Source organism: Rattus rattus, chromosome 2 (genome assembly GCF_011064425.1).
Source record: "Rattus rattus isolate New Zealand chromosome 2, Rrattus_CSIRO_v1, whole genome shotgun sequence".
Taxonomy (NCBI): domain Eukaryota; kingdom Metazoa; phylum Chordata; class Mammalia; order Rodentia; family Muridae; genus Rattus; species Rattus rattus.
The window spans coordinates 114,298,999-114,316,299 of NC_046155.1; the positions used below are offsets into that span (position 1 = coordinate 114,298,999).

General features: G+C 36.3%; 1 protein-coding gene and 1 pseudogene across 2 annotated transcripts in view; one reads left to right on the forward strand and one right to left on the reverse strand.

The window, feature by feature from the left end:
- Positions 1–321: 321 nt before the first annotated feature.
- Folh1b (folate hydrolase 1B) overlaps positions 322–17,301 on the forward strand; it is a 61,046-nt gene continuing 44,066 nt past the window's right edge. Inside the window, exons 1-6 of one of the 2 annotated variants that reach the window (XM_032893270.1) lie at positions 322–513; positions 2,851–2,959; positions 4,170–4,356; positions 8,241–8,342; positions 10,184–10,309; positions 11,343–11,529. In XM_032893270.1, coding sequence (XP_032749161.1) covers positions 393–513; positions 2,851–2,959; positions 4,170–4,356; positions 8,241–8,342; positions 10,184–10,309; positions 11,343–11,529 — 832 coding nt within the window. In that variant the 5' untranslated portion in view covers positions 322–392. Of the gene's footprint in view, positions 514–2,850; positions 2,960–4,169; positions 4,357–5,916; positions 6,057–8,240; positions 8,343–10,183; positions 10,310–11,342; positions 11,530–17,301 lie in introns of those variants that run through there. The other variant, XM_032893271.1, reaches the window with a different exon arrangement.
- LOC116894743 lies at positions 14,165–15,247 on the reverse strand (annotated as a pseudogene).

Here is a 17,301-nt window from a genome sequence, read left to right on the forward strand (position 1 = left end):
AATGCTCACTCATGTATGTAAGTATTGGCTCTTCAGGACTAAGTCTCTCACATTCCTCAAGCAAGGTTTATTGCAGTTATTACAAATCATTAAGCAAGGATAAGGGCTCCCCAATACTTTTCTGAGTACTGGCTGCACTATTTGGCAACTTATCTTCGCTTTCTGATATTCTTGTTTATCCCTCTATTTAGCCCCTGACTGTGAAGTGTCGGGCAGTTATCCTTAGCTTAACTACAATTGGTTCAGAGTACGACAGAATTTGGGGGCGGAGAAAGACTTGGGAGAGACATCTATTTCCCAGGGAAGAATAGTAGTGGGAGGAAATTTTAGGCTGCAGACTCTCTGCAGTAGAGCCGCAGTAGAACTGCTGAGAAAGACCAAAGTTGCCAGAGATGTGGAACGCTCAGCAGGACAGCGACTCCGCGGAGGCTCTGGGACGCCGCCAACGCTGGTTCTGTGCTGGAACACTGGTGCTGGCTTTCACTGGAACCTTCATCATTGGCTTCCTCTTTGGTATGGTGCATTTGCATGGCAAACCGCATAACTTCCCAGTTCCTTCCGTTCTGCAATCAGCAGCAACTGAGTCTGTAGGAGAGGTTTAGCGCCTTCCCCCTCCATACAGTGATTTGCATGGGGGGAGGGGCCAGCAGTATCCGAGTTAAGCTGAAGTTTCCTGGGGTCTGGGCAGATTTGATTTAGGAATAAACTGTCAGTGAGTTTGAATTGCACAGATTAGAGTAAAATTGCAAACAAAACAAAACAAAATACCCGGAACAGGAACTAGAGTTAGGTCTGACCCACTGGAATCCTGCAAACACAGCATTTCTCAGTTCAGATCCCTAGTGGCTGCTGATAAAAATCAAGCGATAAGCTTGGCTTTAGTGGCTCTTCCCTGTTTGGGGGGATGCGCAAGAGGGTGTCATTTAGCTCATACTTGGGAGAGTTTCAGAGATACCTCCGGGATACTAGCGCATTCAGGACATCTCTGTGCAAAGAATCGCTTTCTGTTTACAGTCTTCCTTGGACATAGCAGAGACACAGTCTGGGAAATGTGAATTAGTCAGCACTGCCTGAACACATCCTTTACGGTTGTTTCTTGAGCTTAGTTCAGATTAAGCCCAACTCTGTAAGAAACCGTCAGTACCAGAAATCAGTAGCACAGGCTAGCCGATTTACAAAATCAGAATTTGTATCACTAACTCCCATTTACTGTGAAAAAGTTAATGAGTGTCTTTCAACCTCAGTTTCCCATTTTTATGATGAAACTCGTTTCGATAATAGAACAGGATACAGCCTAAGGAGTTTTCCTAGAAAACTACTTGGGCCTTTGGACAAGGGACAAGCTTCTTACTGGACTTTGGTACACAGGCCAGTCTAAATAGTCATCAAGTCACCCATCTTTGCTGTGACTTATGAATTACTTCTCTATCATTTGTAAAGACAGACTATGGACCAATTGTGGAGGCTTGGGCCATAGACTACAATCAAACTAACACAAAGATACCAGTAGCTACCTATGATGGCTGTGAGCCTGAATGAGGTATGTGCTCAGAAAGTTGAATTAAATTGAGCTTTTATTATTTCAGTTTGGAAGTGAAAAACAAACCTTGGAAAGACTAGCATGGAATTTAAAATGAGACATATCCTAAAAATAACTCATTTCTACTTTGTTACTCTCGCTGTTCCTTGGTTTCACTATTCAGTGACTCATTTTGTTAGTTTCTTTGTGATCTGTCTTGACCACAAGGCCTCTATCTTTTTCAGATGTGAATTATTTCAGACCGAAGGTGTTCTTCTGTAATCTCACAGTAAACATCAGAAACTTTAGTTTTATTCACAGGCATAATGTTTTCCTTTTGCAAAGCAACATGTCTCAATGGACATATTTATGTCTTATAGTCTGTATATATGGTATCAATAACGTTAAAGCTCCACTTGGGTTGACTGAGTAGCTTTCTGTCTTCTCAGTTCAGGTACTCTGTAAAGCCTATAATAATGCTCTCTCCCTGTCAGATTAAAATCAACTCACTAGGCCAGGGGCTAAGGAGATTCTTATAACCTGTCTGTGTCTTTCTGTATATTGGATGTCTTGCAGAGTTATGAAGTACATTGTAGTATACTGTAGTTTTCAGAGCATCAGGTCCTCGTGCCAATTTTCAAGCAGAAACAAAAATATCAATGCATTTTGTCTTAGTGTCCATTTCAAAGCAGACTCAAAGTCTGAGTTTTTTTTTTAATGTTTTGAGATAATTTATATATTTAAAAGTCACAATTAAAGTACTCTTTATTGTTTAATAATTTCATATTTTATATATGTGTATGTGTAGATGTAGGAAGAGGTGTCCACAGAGTTTTGTTGGGAAATGTGTGATACGAATGCACGGAATAAAACTCAGGTTCTTTGTAAGAACATAACATTCTCAAATTGCTTGAGCAATCCCTGCAGTCACTTTACTAAGAATTTATTCATTGTAACCTTCTGTTAAATGTTTGTTCTAGCTCCACAGAGAAGCAAGCAATCTTTAGCAAGAGAAGCTAATGCAGGAGAAGTACATTTTCACAGCATTTTATGTCCAATAATTGAAACAAGAACGCAGAATTGAATTTTCACTTTAAATATTTCTGAGAAGTAACAGCAATACACATAAGATTGAGATTGGGTTAAAATATATTGTATTTGCTTGGCAATTAAAAGGAATACAGATATGCTGCTTTTCTCTATAAAGGAAAGGGAAAAAACTATGAATATCAGCTAATATGAGAGATAATTGATTAACTATATGTATGTCATAAAAATAAGACCCTGCCATGAGCTCAAATCTCATTCATACTTTTGCTTGTATTTTTCAGGGTGGTTTATAAAACCCTCCAATGATTCTACTAGCAGTATTTCCTATCCTGGCATGAAGAAGGCATTTTTGCAAGAATTGAAGGCTGAGAACATCAAAAAATTTTTATAGTAAGTATATACTTGTAATACATTCCATATGGTGAGGATTACACCTTCAGCTTTAACGTTATATCATTAGAAAGCTTTCAGAGTAGAACTCCAAAAACATTTCTGGAAGAAGGACCAACTGTTGCAAACCAAAAATTATCTATCACAACTACTTAACCCACCGCAGCACAAAAGGAGCCATAAGAAGTATTTGAAAAATACATGTTCAGGTTCTGATAAAATTGTACTCATGAGCACATGTATTTGATTTTCATGTGTAGATGCATTATAAAATCGCATCTTATTCACTTCCTCACCTACTTCAATTATAAAGCTGTCCTTTGCCTGTGGAGTGCACAAAGTCAGATTGTAGACAGATATGGATGGAGAAACATATTTTGGTGACTCATCCTGTAAGGAAAGGTAATAGACTGTAGTAAGGAAAAAGCTGATTTAAAATCACACAGAATTTAGTTTGAGCTGCTTCTCTGCTCATTATGAGGGAAATAACTTCGAGTGACTAATGAAACTTACCAAGCTTTTATTCTCCTCTATGAGATGAGGATAATGGTACTGGGGCAGTAAGGATAAGCCTGGAAAGCAGATATCTTGAAAATTTAAAAACTAGTTCTATTCTTATTGAAAGAGCATCAAGCAAACAAAGAAATTTTAAAAGTACTGGCCATTGAACTCTACTCCCGAGCATGTGCAAGGCCCTGGTTTGATCCTCATTAGTGCAAGAAAATAAAACTTACACATAATCACAGAGTCAGATTTATATTTATTTAAAATTAAAATATGTGGATGCATATAGAATTCGCATATCTAATCATCTAGAGCACATCAGTTTTCAACAAATCAGATTAATATATGTGTCAAAAATATTTGATATCCCTCTACTAATAGGATTTCCTAATGAACACAAAGTGATTTGATATAAAAGACCATTAAATATTCACATATGGATAAAGTTGCATGTGTTTGAATACATATACCTACATTAATTACAATAGAGGTAAAATTCTAAGAAGAGAGCTATTTATTTTAGGAGTACCCCATTAAATAAGAGGTATTGGGCTTAAACTTCTTCATGGAAAATCTCCATATCTTGTATTTGCTTCATAAAACTGTGTATTATAGGCATGACAAAAGTCGGTTTTTCATGGTGCTTATTGAAAATGCAAACAGACCAAATATTAATGTTTAAACACTTTCAACTTTCTTTCACCAGCAATTTCACACGGACACCACATTTGGCAGGAACACAACACAATTTTGAGCTTGCAAAGCAAATTCATGCCCAGTGGAAAGAATTTGGCCTGGATTTGGTTGAGTTATCTGATTATGATGTCCTGTTGTCCTACCCAAATAAGACCCATCCCAACTATATCTCAATAATTAATGAAGATGGAAATGAGGTAAGAAAAAATAAGATTTCACTTCTGTTGTATCACTTCCATGTATTTATTGAATTCAGAATTATTTATTTGTGATTTTAAAAGCTCTTTGTCAATGTCAGCTTATTTCTTAAGAGTGTTTGAACTTAGTGTGATTTGGGGAATACTTTTTAAAAGGATGTTTCATTATAGTTACATTCTGTTTTTTAAGCAGTATATCTGAATTTCAAAAGTAATATATGGTTAAGATTTTCAGTACCTAAACAGACAGTTGTCACAGATTTAAACCATTAAGACTAGATTTAGGGGGCTGGAGAGATGGCTCAGTGGTTAAGAGCACTGACTGCTCTTCCAGAGGTCCAGAGTTCAATTCCCAGCAACCACATGGTGGCTCACAACCATCTGTAATGAGATCTGATGCCCTCTTCTGGTGTGTCTGAAGACAGCTGCAGTATACTCATATATAATAAATAAATCTTTTTTAAAAAAGACAAGTTTTAGGGTTAAACTAAATATGTAGAGACCTAGTTTGAGTTTTTAGCTAACAAGAATTTATTGTTTGAAAACATTGTATTTTCACTTGGTCTTAGCCAAAAACCTAGACACATTCAATAATTATATTTCAAAGGATCCTGTGTACAAGCCTTTGTATAAGACCTTTCATTAGGCCTCTGGAAGCAAAAGGCAATTTGGAGATATAGTATAGTTTCAGCAAAGAATTTACAATCCTTATTATAAAGTCCAGGTGCATCCCTGCCTAAGACATTATAGTACAGTTGTTTGGGATTGTTCAAACCAAGATGTATGTTTAATAGTAAAACAATAAAGTATAAGTAAAACATTGATTTCTATTGGTATATTTTCTACAGCAGACTTAATATATTTAGTAGAGTCTACAATGCTTCCAATAGCTATTTTGCAACTGAGATTTTTATATTATAAGTAGCATTTTTCAGGCTCTCTACAAATTAGATCATTTTCCTATTTGACTTTCTTTTCAAATTGCTATTAAACCTTTCATACTAATAATGTCTCAGTCTTTTCTTATAATTAACATATACTATAATAATAATATATACGATATCATGATAAATTTAATCACAATTCCAGAGCATATTGTGCTTCTTGTTGTGTTCCCTTTCCGAGGGCAATCATTATTTAACTATGAGATGATTCTTTTGACATGTACTTATTTTCTGTAAGTAGCATGTTTGTATTGCTTTTATTTCACATATATGCAATCACTTGCAGTTTGATCATTCAGGTCTATGTTTGTCGCTCAGGTCTAACACAATCTTCATGCACTATCACATATTTCTTACAGTTTAAAAATATTTTTTGTCAAACTATATATCCAACATGACACCATTCTTTAGTATTTCAAATTCAAAGAAAATTAACTGGTTCTGATACATGTAATAGCTATTATAATTTTTAATTGGCAGAATAATGTTATATTTTTAAAATATATATTCTTTATATACATTTCATTTTTAATCACTATTTTATTCAATTGTGATACTGTCTGTCTCCATTCCCAGAATTATTGAACCTGTGTAAGGATGATAATCATGAGGTTCAAGGCCAACATGGAATTGTAGTCTAACTTGGATTACAAAACAATTATTGCAACAGTGGTGGTGGTATAATGGAAAGTTACACCTTACTGCTGATGTATCTATAAGCTGGTATACAGATATCTCGTTGATGCATCAGTTAAGGTTTGCTCTTTGGCTATGTATTATAAATCTACATATTGACTCCCAAGGCTTGGTTGCTCACAGGGACAAAAAATATAGAGAATCTGAATATACAATGTAACCTTGCTACTAACTTTTGTTTAAATAAAAATGCCAAGAGGCAATATCTGAGCAGAAGAGACACAGGTAGGGTTTTGGGTTTTTGAATTAGGGTCAGAGGATAACCACGAGGAAGAGATGGGGAAGGTAGAGTAAGCAGGAGATGCCAAGGGATAAGAATCTTCAAAATTTGGCCAAGAGTGTTGGCCAATTGGAGTTACTAGAAGCCCAGTTGGAACATAGCAAGTTATAACTTGTGGTTCTTGATAGGGAAGTAGACTTAATAGCATAGATGGTAGATATCTGCTCAGCTCTATTGCTGATCAAGACTTCTTATAAATATAAATGTTGTATATCTTTTACTTGGGAAATGAATAATCAAAGGCCTACATTTTTGTTGCTTTGGCTAACATTATTTTTCACATATTCTCACATTTTATAATCTATGCAACAGCTAAATATATGTACAATATTGATTTTTCTATTATATCCTTAGTGCTTTTGACAGAAACATACAATTTTATTAAATCTTAAATTTATCATAATTTTATACCTTAAATTTTTCTTTTATTAATTATATGCTTATTTAGATTTCCTTTATTACCATCTTTGTAATTACTTTGCCAGTCATTGTAGCATCTTCTGAATAATGTTAGCTTGCTGATATCCAGTTTTTAATAAGATGTGTGGTTCAAGTTCTCTTTTCTTTTATTGGATTTTTTTATTTACATTTCAAATGTTATTACCTTTCCTGTTTTTTTATTTACATTTCAAATGTTATTACCTTTCCTGATTTTCAAGTTCTCTTCTAACTGCTTCAAGTACCTCTTACAATTTTAGATAAGAGATATTTCAGTAATCATTATTTTGAAAATGTTTTCTAATTTACATGTCTTCTTAAATTTCCATTTTGATAAGTCCAAGTGAGAAAAAAATGGACTCATATTCTAGTCAGCTTCATCACTTGTATTTACTTATGAAACTTTATTTTAGCTTAAGGTTTTGGTGGTCTCTGTCAATAATCAAAGGGTTCCATTTTTTTGAACTTCTAATGAGGCAGTGCATAACAGAGAAGGGAATGGAAGTACAAACTACTGATGTCACAACAAGAAAGCAAAGATTGAGGATGGTGCTAGGAGTCCTTTAAGCTCATATTTTCCAATTAAGGATCACCTACAAGGTTCTATCTCTACTGCTTTCGGAAACAACCAATCAGCTAACACATGGGCATTGAGGAATGTTCAGTATCCAAACCTATAATGCAGATTTTAATGTTACCTCTCAGAATTCCTGTTGCATATCTATTTTCATTTGTTTGCTATTTTTGGGAGTTTCTTAATTTTCTTTTGATGTTTAAATTCAATGACAATATACTTAAGCAGATACACAAATACATATTTTTGGTTAGTGTTTTTATTGTTTTAAGCATAAATGTTGTTTGTGGTGTCCAGATAATTTTAAGGATGGATCCCTAAAATATAAAAATTATACTAACACAAATTTGATATTTATATGATCTCTAAATAGTTATTGTAACATTATTATAAGTGACAACCTTTACTATGAAAGATTATGTATACAAGGACTTTAAAAAAAAAAGTCTGGTGGTATTTCTACTTAAATGGAAGTTAGTGCTTGTGAGGTTTGCTAGCACCAGCACGAGGTTAAATCTTCTCTACCTTACCTGTGTATTATTTGTGCTGTTATTTATAGAAGATAGGGATGTATGTTTCTCCATAAAATCCATCATCAATTCTTGCTTTCCTTATGATACTACTGTCTTTTTTGGAAAAGCCATGTCTGTTTGAATTTCCTTTTTATTCACTCACAAACAGATCATATTTATTTCCTTATAATGAGGATTATTATTATTATTATTATTATTATTATTATTATTGTCATTTATTATAGCTTTATACCTAAATGGATTCTGAAAACAAAGTCTAAATTTTTCCATCTCTGCACATTGTTCACGTTGTATCAGGTGTTGATATAAATTTGGAAATTACTAAATGATAACTGGAAGGAGACATGGATGCATATTTTTTCCTTGCTTGTGATAAAATTTAACTGATTTGCTCTTAATTCTCTTACTTGTTTCTCTAGATTTTCAAAACATCATTAGCTGAACTGTCACCCCCGGGATATGAGAACATATCAGATGTAGTGCCACCATACAGTGCCTTCTCTCCACAAGGGACACCAGAGGTAACAATGCAGCACAGCGCAATATAAATGATGAGCACAAACCACTTTCTTTATATATTTAGACAATAATTAAAAGGTAAGAAGAGGGATTTCTACATAATTCAAAATTATTCCTTTTCCATATTTAAGAAACTAGGCTTGGTTGGTAAAAAAAAAGTATTAATTTTTCAAGGTGCTTTTGAAAATAAAATATGCTACAATGAGATGTACCTACACATTTACTGACTTTTCATAAACAATCATTTTTCATTTTATTAAATTACTATTCTTATTTACATTCCAAAAGTTGTCTCTTCCATGTCCCCCTCCCTGAGTACTTCACCTCATCCCTCTTTCCACTCACCCCCAAAAGCTTTCCTCTTCACTGGGCATCAGGCTTCCACAGGATTAAGTGCACCCTCTCCCTTTGAGGCCAGACAAGGCATTCCTCTGCCACAAGTGCCTGGGGCCACTAACCACCCTGTACGCTATTTGGTTTTTGTCTGAGTTTCTGCGAGATCTGAGGGGTCCAGGTTAGTTGACACTGTTGTTCTTCCTATTGTGTTGAAATCCCCTCAGCTCCTTCAATCCTTCTTCTAACTCTTCAATAATGGCCTCAGACCTCAATCCAACTGTTGGCTGAAAGTATCTGCATTTGTCCTAGTCAGTTGGTAGTAGGTTTTTTTGTTATTCCAAATGAATTTGCAAATTGCTTTTTCTAACACTGTAAAGAACTGAGTTGGAAATTTTTTCTGGATTGCATTGAATCTGTAGGTTGCTTTTAGCAAGATTTCCATTTTTACAATAACAATCCTGTCAATCCATGAGTATGAGAGTTCTTTCCATCTTCTGACATCTTCAATTTCTTTCTTCAGATACTTGAAGTACTTGTCACACAGATACATTTCTAAGTTAATACTTAAGGGATAAATTAATTAATACAATTATGAGAGTGCAGCAAAATATAGTCATATGTTAGTTTTTAGGTTTGGTTTTAACTAATATTTTTGTGGTATTGTTGATTAAGCCTAGAGCCTAGTACATACTGAATAAAATATTATACCATTAAGCTACATTTCCATACCATGTTCATATTTTTAATTGAAAGAAGTTAAGTAGTAAATACATACAAATAGTATTTAAATTATTTCAGATATATATGAACACCTATGCAATTGCTTCTAAAACATTGCTATTAATAGCATGCTGGACGTCATATAATGTAGGCACTTAGGTTCCTAAAAGTATAAAGGACATGTTTTAGATGTTTTTTAGAACATTTTATATTTGTGCAAAATAAATGAACATGTACATTACTTTCCAGAGTTCCCTTAGGATTAAATTAGAGGATGAAAAGCATTTTATAAAATCACTTTACAAATGACCCTTTTAGAGAGTTAAGGATAATGTGATGCTGGCATGTAATCACACAAATCATTAAAACAAGGCCTCCTGAAAAGCAGGGCCTTTTTGTCTCTGAGGTTTGTGAAGACTCACTATCCTTCAATTTGAGTGAGTGCTTTAAAGAGAAGAATGGTTTCTTTTATCAAATGCTTCTCAACCTATGGTGACTGATATTTTTCAGATTACATGTAGCAACTTGAATACTTACATTATTCTACATCTTGATTTATTCAGGAAAAGAAAAAGCAAAATGTATCATTTAATCAACTTGTCTCCTAAGATATCAAATTGTATTTTCAATTTAAGTTAAACTTTGCTTTGACTGTCTCAGTTAAGGCACATCTGTCATGACCCTCTTGTGTGTTTTAGCTCTCTCCCTCTTCAAATATCAAACATCTTTCATTCAGAGATAGCTCTATAATATACATTTTGTGCTAAACCGTTCCTGATCTTGACAGGGGGATCTAGTATATGTTAACTATGCACGAACTGAAGACTTCTTTAAACTGGAACGGGACATGAAGATCAATTGTTCTGGGAAGATTGTGATTGCCAGATATGGGAAAGTGTTCAGAGGAAATAAGGTAAAGAAATGATGTCCTTTCAGAATAGTAGATAGATCTGAGATAACAGTTAAGAGATAAATACTGTACTATTTCCTTATACATAAATCTTCGTTCAAAAAAGGAAGAGCAAAAGATACACATGAAAGTAGGAGAGATCGGCCTATTTGTCAGTAAGTAGGGGAGAAATAGAAATGATTAAGAGAGATAGGATCATAGGTGGATGAGTATAATCTGAGCATATGCTATTTATGTGTGGATTTGCTATAATTTATTCCACTGTTTTGTACAGTTCATACATTTGTACATTTTAAAAGTTCACCTTTCTGTAATCTAAAATATTATGATAGATTTTTACATTTTCTCTCAGATTATGATTCTCTTATCTCTGTACACTCCACTTTACAAAGAAGATACACATAGAGAGAGAGAGTGTGTGTCTTTGAATTGTGTTGTTGAATTCTGCCTGTATTTTGCAGAGTGAATGTAGCACATATTCTGTACCTTCAAGATTCGGTGACCTATCAACAAACACAAACTCACAATGGGTTTCCTACTAGTTTTCACTACCTTTGTGTTATATATTATCTTTAATTTTTTTCAATTAAATTTAATGTGGATTATTAATATAGTTAGTGCAAGAAGTCTTTATTCTTTCCCAGATATAGATTTAAAGGGGATTTGGCTTAGGAATTCTACTTTCTTATTATCCTTCTAGAAAGCCAGAGGAGATAGTGATTCCTTGCTCCCATGGTTATGAGAGTGTTCTACATTTGTCACTCTGCAAAACCATCAATTTTTTGATCTAAAGTGGCATCTATGCCTAGTAGCATTTAGCTCTAGCTACTTGAGATTCTGAGCTAGGATGATTACAAGTTTAAGGCCTTCCTGGGCTACAGAGTGAATTAATGTTCAGCCTTGGAATCTCAGTGAGACCTGGCCTTTAAAACAGAAGATGAAGCTTAGCTATTTGTGCAATGTGATTTTAGTATCTGACATTATTCAGCCTGTAAAAACTTACCTAAAATGAGAAAAGAAACATCATGTTTTCTAGGTTAAAAATGCTCAGCTGGCAGGTGCAAAAGGAATCATTCTGTACTCAGACCCTGCTGATTACTTTGTTCCTGGGGTGAAGTCCTATCCAGATGGTTGGAACCTCCCTGGAGGTGGTGTTCAGCGTGGAAATGTCTTAAATCTTAATGGTGCAGGTGATCCCCTCACACCAGGTTACCCAGCAAATGGTGAGTGATCAGATCCTAACCATTTATAGCAATTGACCATTTCAAATGATGTAAAAGTTTATGTGTCAAAAGGACCAAGAATATATTCTTCTTATTTTCTTCCTAGAAATAAAAAAAATGTTTAAAATGCTGAAAATTATCTGATCATGTTCCTTACCCATAATTTAAGAACTCAATCAGATAGCTTTTAAACTCTGACTTTGTGAAATATTAAAATGTAATATGGGTCCATGTTTAATATAATGCATGACACATTTGGGTGGAAACAGAATACAGGAAGAATATATTTAAAATAATTTTATAGCAGCATGTGTGAACACTAACCACTAGCGTTGAATGTGGTTCAAGAGGAATATGAGTGGACTCATGTCTGTTCTAGTCTGCTTTTGTTCTGACCAAGAGTTTTGGCCAGGTTGACTATCCTTATTAAAGAAATGTACGCAAACATAATTTTCATGAGTACAATTTTTAATTTTCTAGTAATGAATAGAAAATCAAAAGACCTCATAAAGTGATATAGATAGTTCACTAAGGATACGGTGCCTAAGAAAACAAAGCCTTTTTTTTTTTTTTTTTGGCAATAATAAGTAAAATTGCCAAGTAATGTTTTCTAAATGACAACTTCTGAATACCTTAATAATCTTACAGGCAAGAGGTATTACAATCTCTGTCTTGGAAAAAAATGAGACTAATTGTTAACAGTCTGTGCATATTTACTACACCACTAAGCAGGGCACTGGAGTACAAAGTCACATTGTGGGCTTAGAGTCCACATTCTTGTCTTTTACTGAAATGGTGCCTAGCCAAACATTAACAAACAAGTTAAATTGTTTTGGTTGTATTTAGTTATCAGATGGTGTCTATACTGTGTTCACTTAGTTTGCATAGTTTGGAACAGAGCAAGATTTTCTGTACCCATGATGTGTACATACTGATTTTTCATCTCTGATCTACCAAATTGTATACCTCTGTAAAGCTTATATGTTTGGAGGGTTGTAAATCATTCTTAAAGCACAGAACACTGTTATGGATATTTCCAATATTTAAAATAACTTTATATTTCTCTACTGTAAAGCATAGACACATTGGTAGGCTTTCCATTATTCAGTATATAACCCACTCCCATCTTCATAGAAGCAATATTAAACGGGCTCAGTGGTTATTAATACAACATGTAAAATAGAGGGAGCAATGTGTTTGGAGAATTATGGGGAGTTGGAGGAAAGGAATTGTTATTAATACAATGAAAATACATGTATACATGTATTAAATTTTCAAAGAATATAAAAAGAAAGCCCTCACATATAAACATAAAAAGGGACTTATAAATGGAAAGAAAAGCCATAAGTTTTTTTATTCTTACTTTTCCATTTGCACATTTAAATTTTTTTCTTCCCACATGTTACTCTTATTAAACTAGAATTGTGAAAATAAAATAAAATTAACTTCTATTTCTGATCTGAATATTTAAAATGATGGACATTTTGTGGGAAAACATGTAATTTGAATGGATAGCATTAGTCAATTGTTTTAACCTTACATTTTCATGTTCATTTAAATTTTACCTTTTCTCTTCTTTTCTTTCACTGCAAATAGATTTTTTTTCACACAGCCTTTTCTGATTATGCCTTCTCTCTCTCTTCTTCACTTTGAGGTGAAGCCGTGCTCACCTTCTCTCCCATGTGAACCTACACACTGCCTGCCTTATTCAAAAACAAATAGTTATTTAAAATATAAAATAAGATAAAAGAATTTCAAATAAATCAGAATGGATCAAAACAAACAGAAGATAAAATGCCAAAGAAAAAGAACGACAAACCCATACAGATGCAGAGACACCTACAGGAAATCCATGAAAACACAAAACTGGAAGCCATATATATGTACGAAGGGATCATAGAGTGAAAATAATCCCCCAAAAGAATATTCAAAGACGCCATTGAGTACATTTTTTGTTAGTTCTTTCCTGATGGACACTGAGACTCTTCATAATAATTTGTTGTACCCCCAATGAAATTCTCTTAAAGAAAACGACTACTTTTTCATTTGCAGTTGGTTATCTATTGGAGATAACTTCTAGGTTAAGAATGGAGGTTTTTGTCTCCTCCTTTCAGCTCTAAGAACCAATCTGGCACAGGCCAGATGCACGCTGCCACAGTCTCTGAGTGTTCATATGTGCACCAGCTGTGTTGTATTTAGAAAACCTTGTTTCCTTGGCATTCTTCATTCCATCTGACTCTTAAAACCTTTCGGCCTCCTCTTCCTAGAGTTCCCTGATGCATAAAGGAAAGGTGCAGGAGAGAAATTGGTTTTAGAACTGAATGTTCCAAGGTCTCTCATTTTCTGCACAGTGTCCCATTATGGATCTTTTGAAGGAGTAAGTTTCTCTAATGAAGTCTGAGTGAAGCATTCATCTAAGAGAATAGCAGAATGATATTAGGAGCCATTTTATTGCTGCATTCTTTTAATTAAAAAGTAAGTACCGGACTTATCCAGTTTCAGTTCCTTTACCATGTGAACAGTGTCAGGAATGGGTTCTATTTTATGGTGTGGGCAGTAAATCCAATCAGGTATAGTTTTGTCGCTCTCACAACATTTATGCCTTTATTCCCTAGAGCACCTTGTAGGCTGATCATTATTGAAGACAGAAGGGTTTGTACCTGGGTTGGTGTTTACCTCTCTCCTTTTGTAGCATATAAGGTTGTTGGTTCTCAGCCTCACCCAAGAGCATCACTTGGGGTTGACATTTCAGGCAAACGGTTTTGGCAGCTTATCAGGATGGAAGGTTATTCCCTAGCCAGAATATAATCCTATGGAACTGTTCGAGTTAAGGGAGTAAGATTAGGGGTAAACAGAGCATTCCCTGTGGTAAGAAAAGAGTGGGTATCCTTGTAGACTGGCTCAAGGCCAGGTTGTCCAGCTTATGACTTGTCTGAACCACCTCAGCATGTCTATAGCTACTGTTCAGTGGTAATACAAATAGGTTATGATAGACACCAGGCCCAGTAAAGGTGTTCTCTACGTACTGTACTCCATTTTCCTGACCCTCAGCCCCTAGTAACTTCAAGCCACATAAGCCTGAGCTCCCACAGGAGAACCAAGGGAACAGCAGACTTGAGTAGATTGAAGATAGTAGACAAAATTTCCTAAGTGTGTCATTTGTCACCTTGGTAAGGCCAAACATCCCATGAGCTATCTAGGTTTCCTAGGGGTCAGGCAGCTCCAAAAGAAGTATGGTTCCGTTCCAGATTCTCAAGACCTCCTCCCTGTCCTCAGCTTTTGGGCCCTCCCTAAGTAGGATTCCCTCTTTGGCCCTATCCCCTCATCCCTCCACACTGGCCTGGAAGTCTTCCCAGCTCCCTTCTGCTAGGCTGGTCATGCAAAGGAAGTGTCCTGTGGTCTTGTCGATGAAGAGGCAGAAGGAAGTGCTAGCATTCTTCCGATTTTTGATATCTGAGGATGCCACAAAAGGACTTGGTGCTTGAAGGCAGCTGTGGCCATCCTGGAAGGGAATCCTATGAGCTCGTAAATATTGGTGGACTTCAGTTGTAGTCAGAGGCAACACTGGTACCTCTAAGGCTGGAAGTGTTTCTTTTCTGTACCTTCTGTGGGGAGGGCCTGGAGCCAAGATTCAGAGCAGGCCCCTCCTCACCACCCATTCCCCATGCAGTAGCAGCAAGATCCAGAGGGGATTTGCACTTCAGAGAAGCAGCCACATTCCTAATGGAGTAGGATGCCACTACTGCAAAAACTTTTGGTGTCTGGGTTAGAATCTTCACTAGGCCAGACCCTAGGAGCCTTCTACAAGGAACTCAGAGAACTCACTATTGCTAGCTTTTCTCTTCATCTTTCCTCAAACTTCTTTACGAACACAATTCTTTTTTTTTTTTTTTCATCTTTATTAACTTGGGTACTTCTTATTTACATTTCGATTGTTATTCCCTTTCCCAGTTTCCCAGTTTCTGGGCCAACATGCCCCTAACCCCACCCCTTCCCCTTCTCTATGGGTGTTCCCCCCTCCCCATCCTCATCCTATTACCCCCCCCCAAGAATCACTATCACTGGGGTTCAGTCTTCCAAGACCAAGGGCTTCCCCTTCCACTGGTGCTCTTACTAGACTATTCATTGCTACCTATGAGGTTGGAGCCCAGGGTCTGTCCATGTATAGTCTTTGGGTAGTGGCTTAGTCCCTGGAAGCTCTGGTTGGTTGGCATTGTTGTTCATATGGAGTCTCAAGCCCCTTCAAGCTCTTCCAGTCCTTTCTAAGATTCCTTCAACCGGGGTCCTGTTCTCAGTTCAGTGGTTTAATGATGGCATTCGCCTCTGTATTTGCTGTATTCTGGCTGTGTCCCTCAGGAGAGATCTACATCCAGTTCCTGTCAGCCTGCACTTCTTTGCTTCATCCATCTTATCTAATTGGGTGGCTGTATATGTATGGGCCACATGTGGGGCAGGCTCTGAATGGGTGTTCCTTCAGTCTCTGTTCTAAACTTTGCCTCCCTATTCCCTGCCAAGGGTATTCTTGTTCCCCTTTTAAAGAAGGAGTGAAGCATTCACATTTTGGTCATCCGTCTTGAGTTTCATTTGTTCTAGGCATCTAGGGTAATTCAAGCATTTGGGCTAATAGCCATTTATCAATGAGTGCATATCATGTGTGTTTTTCTGTGATTGGATTAGCTCACTCAGGATGATATTTTCCAGTTCCATCCATTTGCCTATGAATTTCGTAAAGTCATTATTTTTGATAGCTGAGTAATATTCCATTGTGTAGATGTACCACATTTCTTAATCACCTATCTTGCCCATATATAGCTACTTCATCCCTACCCAATATACTACCATTTCACATCTATGCCCCTCTCTGAAGACTTTCATACTTCTAGGTCCTTAAAGATTTCTCTCCACCAGCTCACTTCTAGAGCCTTCTCTGGTCCATCAATCTAAATGGCTTCTCTGTATCATCTCTTCACATCTGCTAGCCCTCTACAGTCTTTTCTCACCAACCTCATCTCTGTAGCTCTCTCCATCCTGTCTGAGCCTCAACTCTAGGTGCTCTTGGCTCCTAAAGCTCACAGGCTCACAGGGACCCTCCACATAGCTAGAAGTCACTCGTTCACAGCCCTTCCTGGGCTCCAGGGCTCTGCTCTCTGCTTCAGAATCTCCATGCTCTCTCCCCCAGCTTAGGGACACCACTCTCCTTTCTAGTGTTCTGTCTGAAACCACAGGTTGCCTGCATGTGACACTTGCTGTGAGTCTGGAAACAAAATTCCCCTCATTACAGTTTTAGTTTACTTTTTTAAATTCTCTCATGTATTACATCCCAACCACAGGGTCTACTCTTTCCCTCCCTACAACCTCTCACCCCCGCCCCTGCCCCTGCCCTTATAAATCCACCTGTCCTCAGCCTCACCTTTCAAAAGAACAAGCCTCTGAGAAACAGCACCCAAACAAAGCATAACAAGCTACTATAAAACAGGCAGAAATTGTCATATCAAGGCTGGATATACCAAACCAGTTTGAAGGAAAGTATCATACAAGTAAGCAATATATATGCTAAAACAATCCTATCCAATTGACTTGTGGATGTATCAACTTCCCTGATCTCAAGCTGTATTACAAAGCTGTAGTTATGGGAACTGAATAGTATTAGCATAAAACAGACCGGTTCATCAATGGAATCAAATGGAAGATCAAGAAATAAACCCACTATGGACACCTGATTTTTGATAAAGAAGCTGGAAATATACAGTAGGATAAAGAAAGCATCTTCAA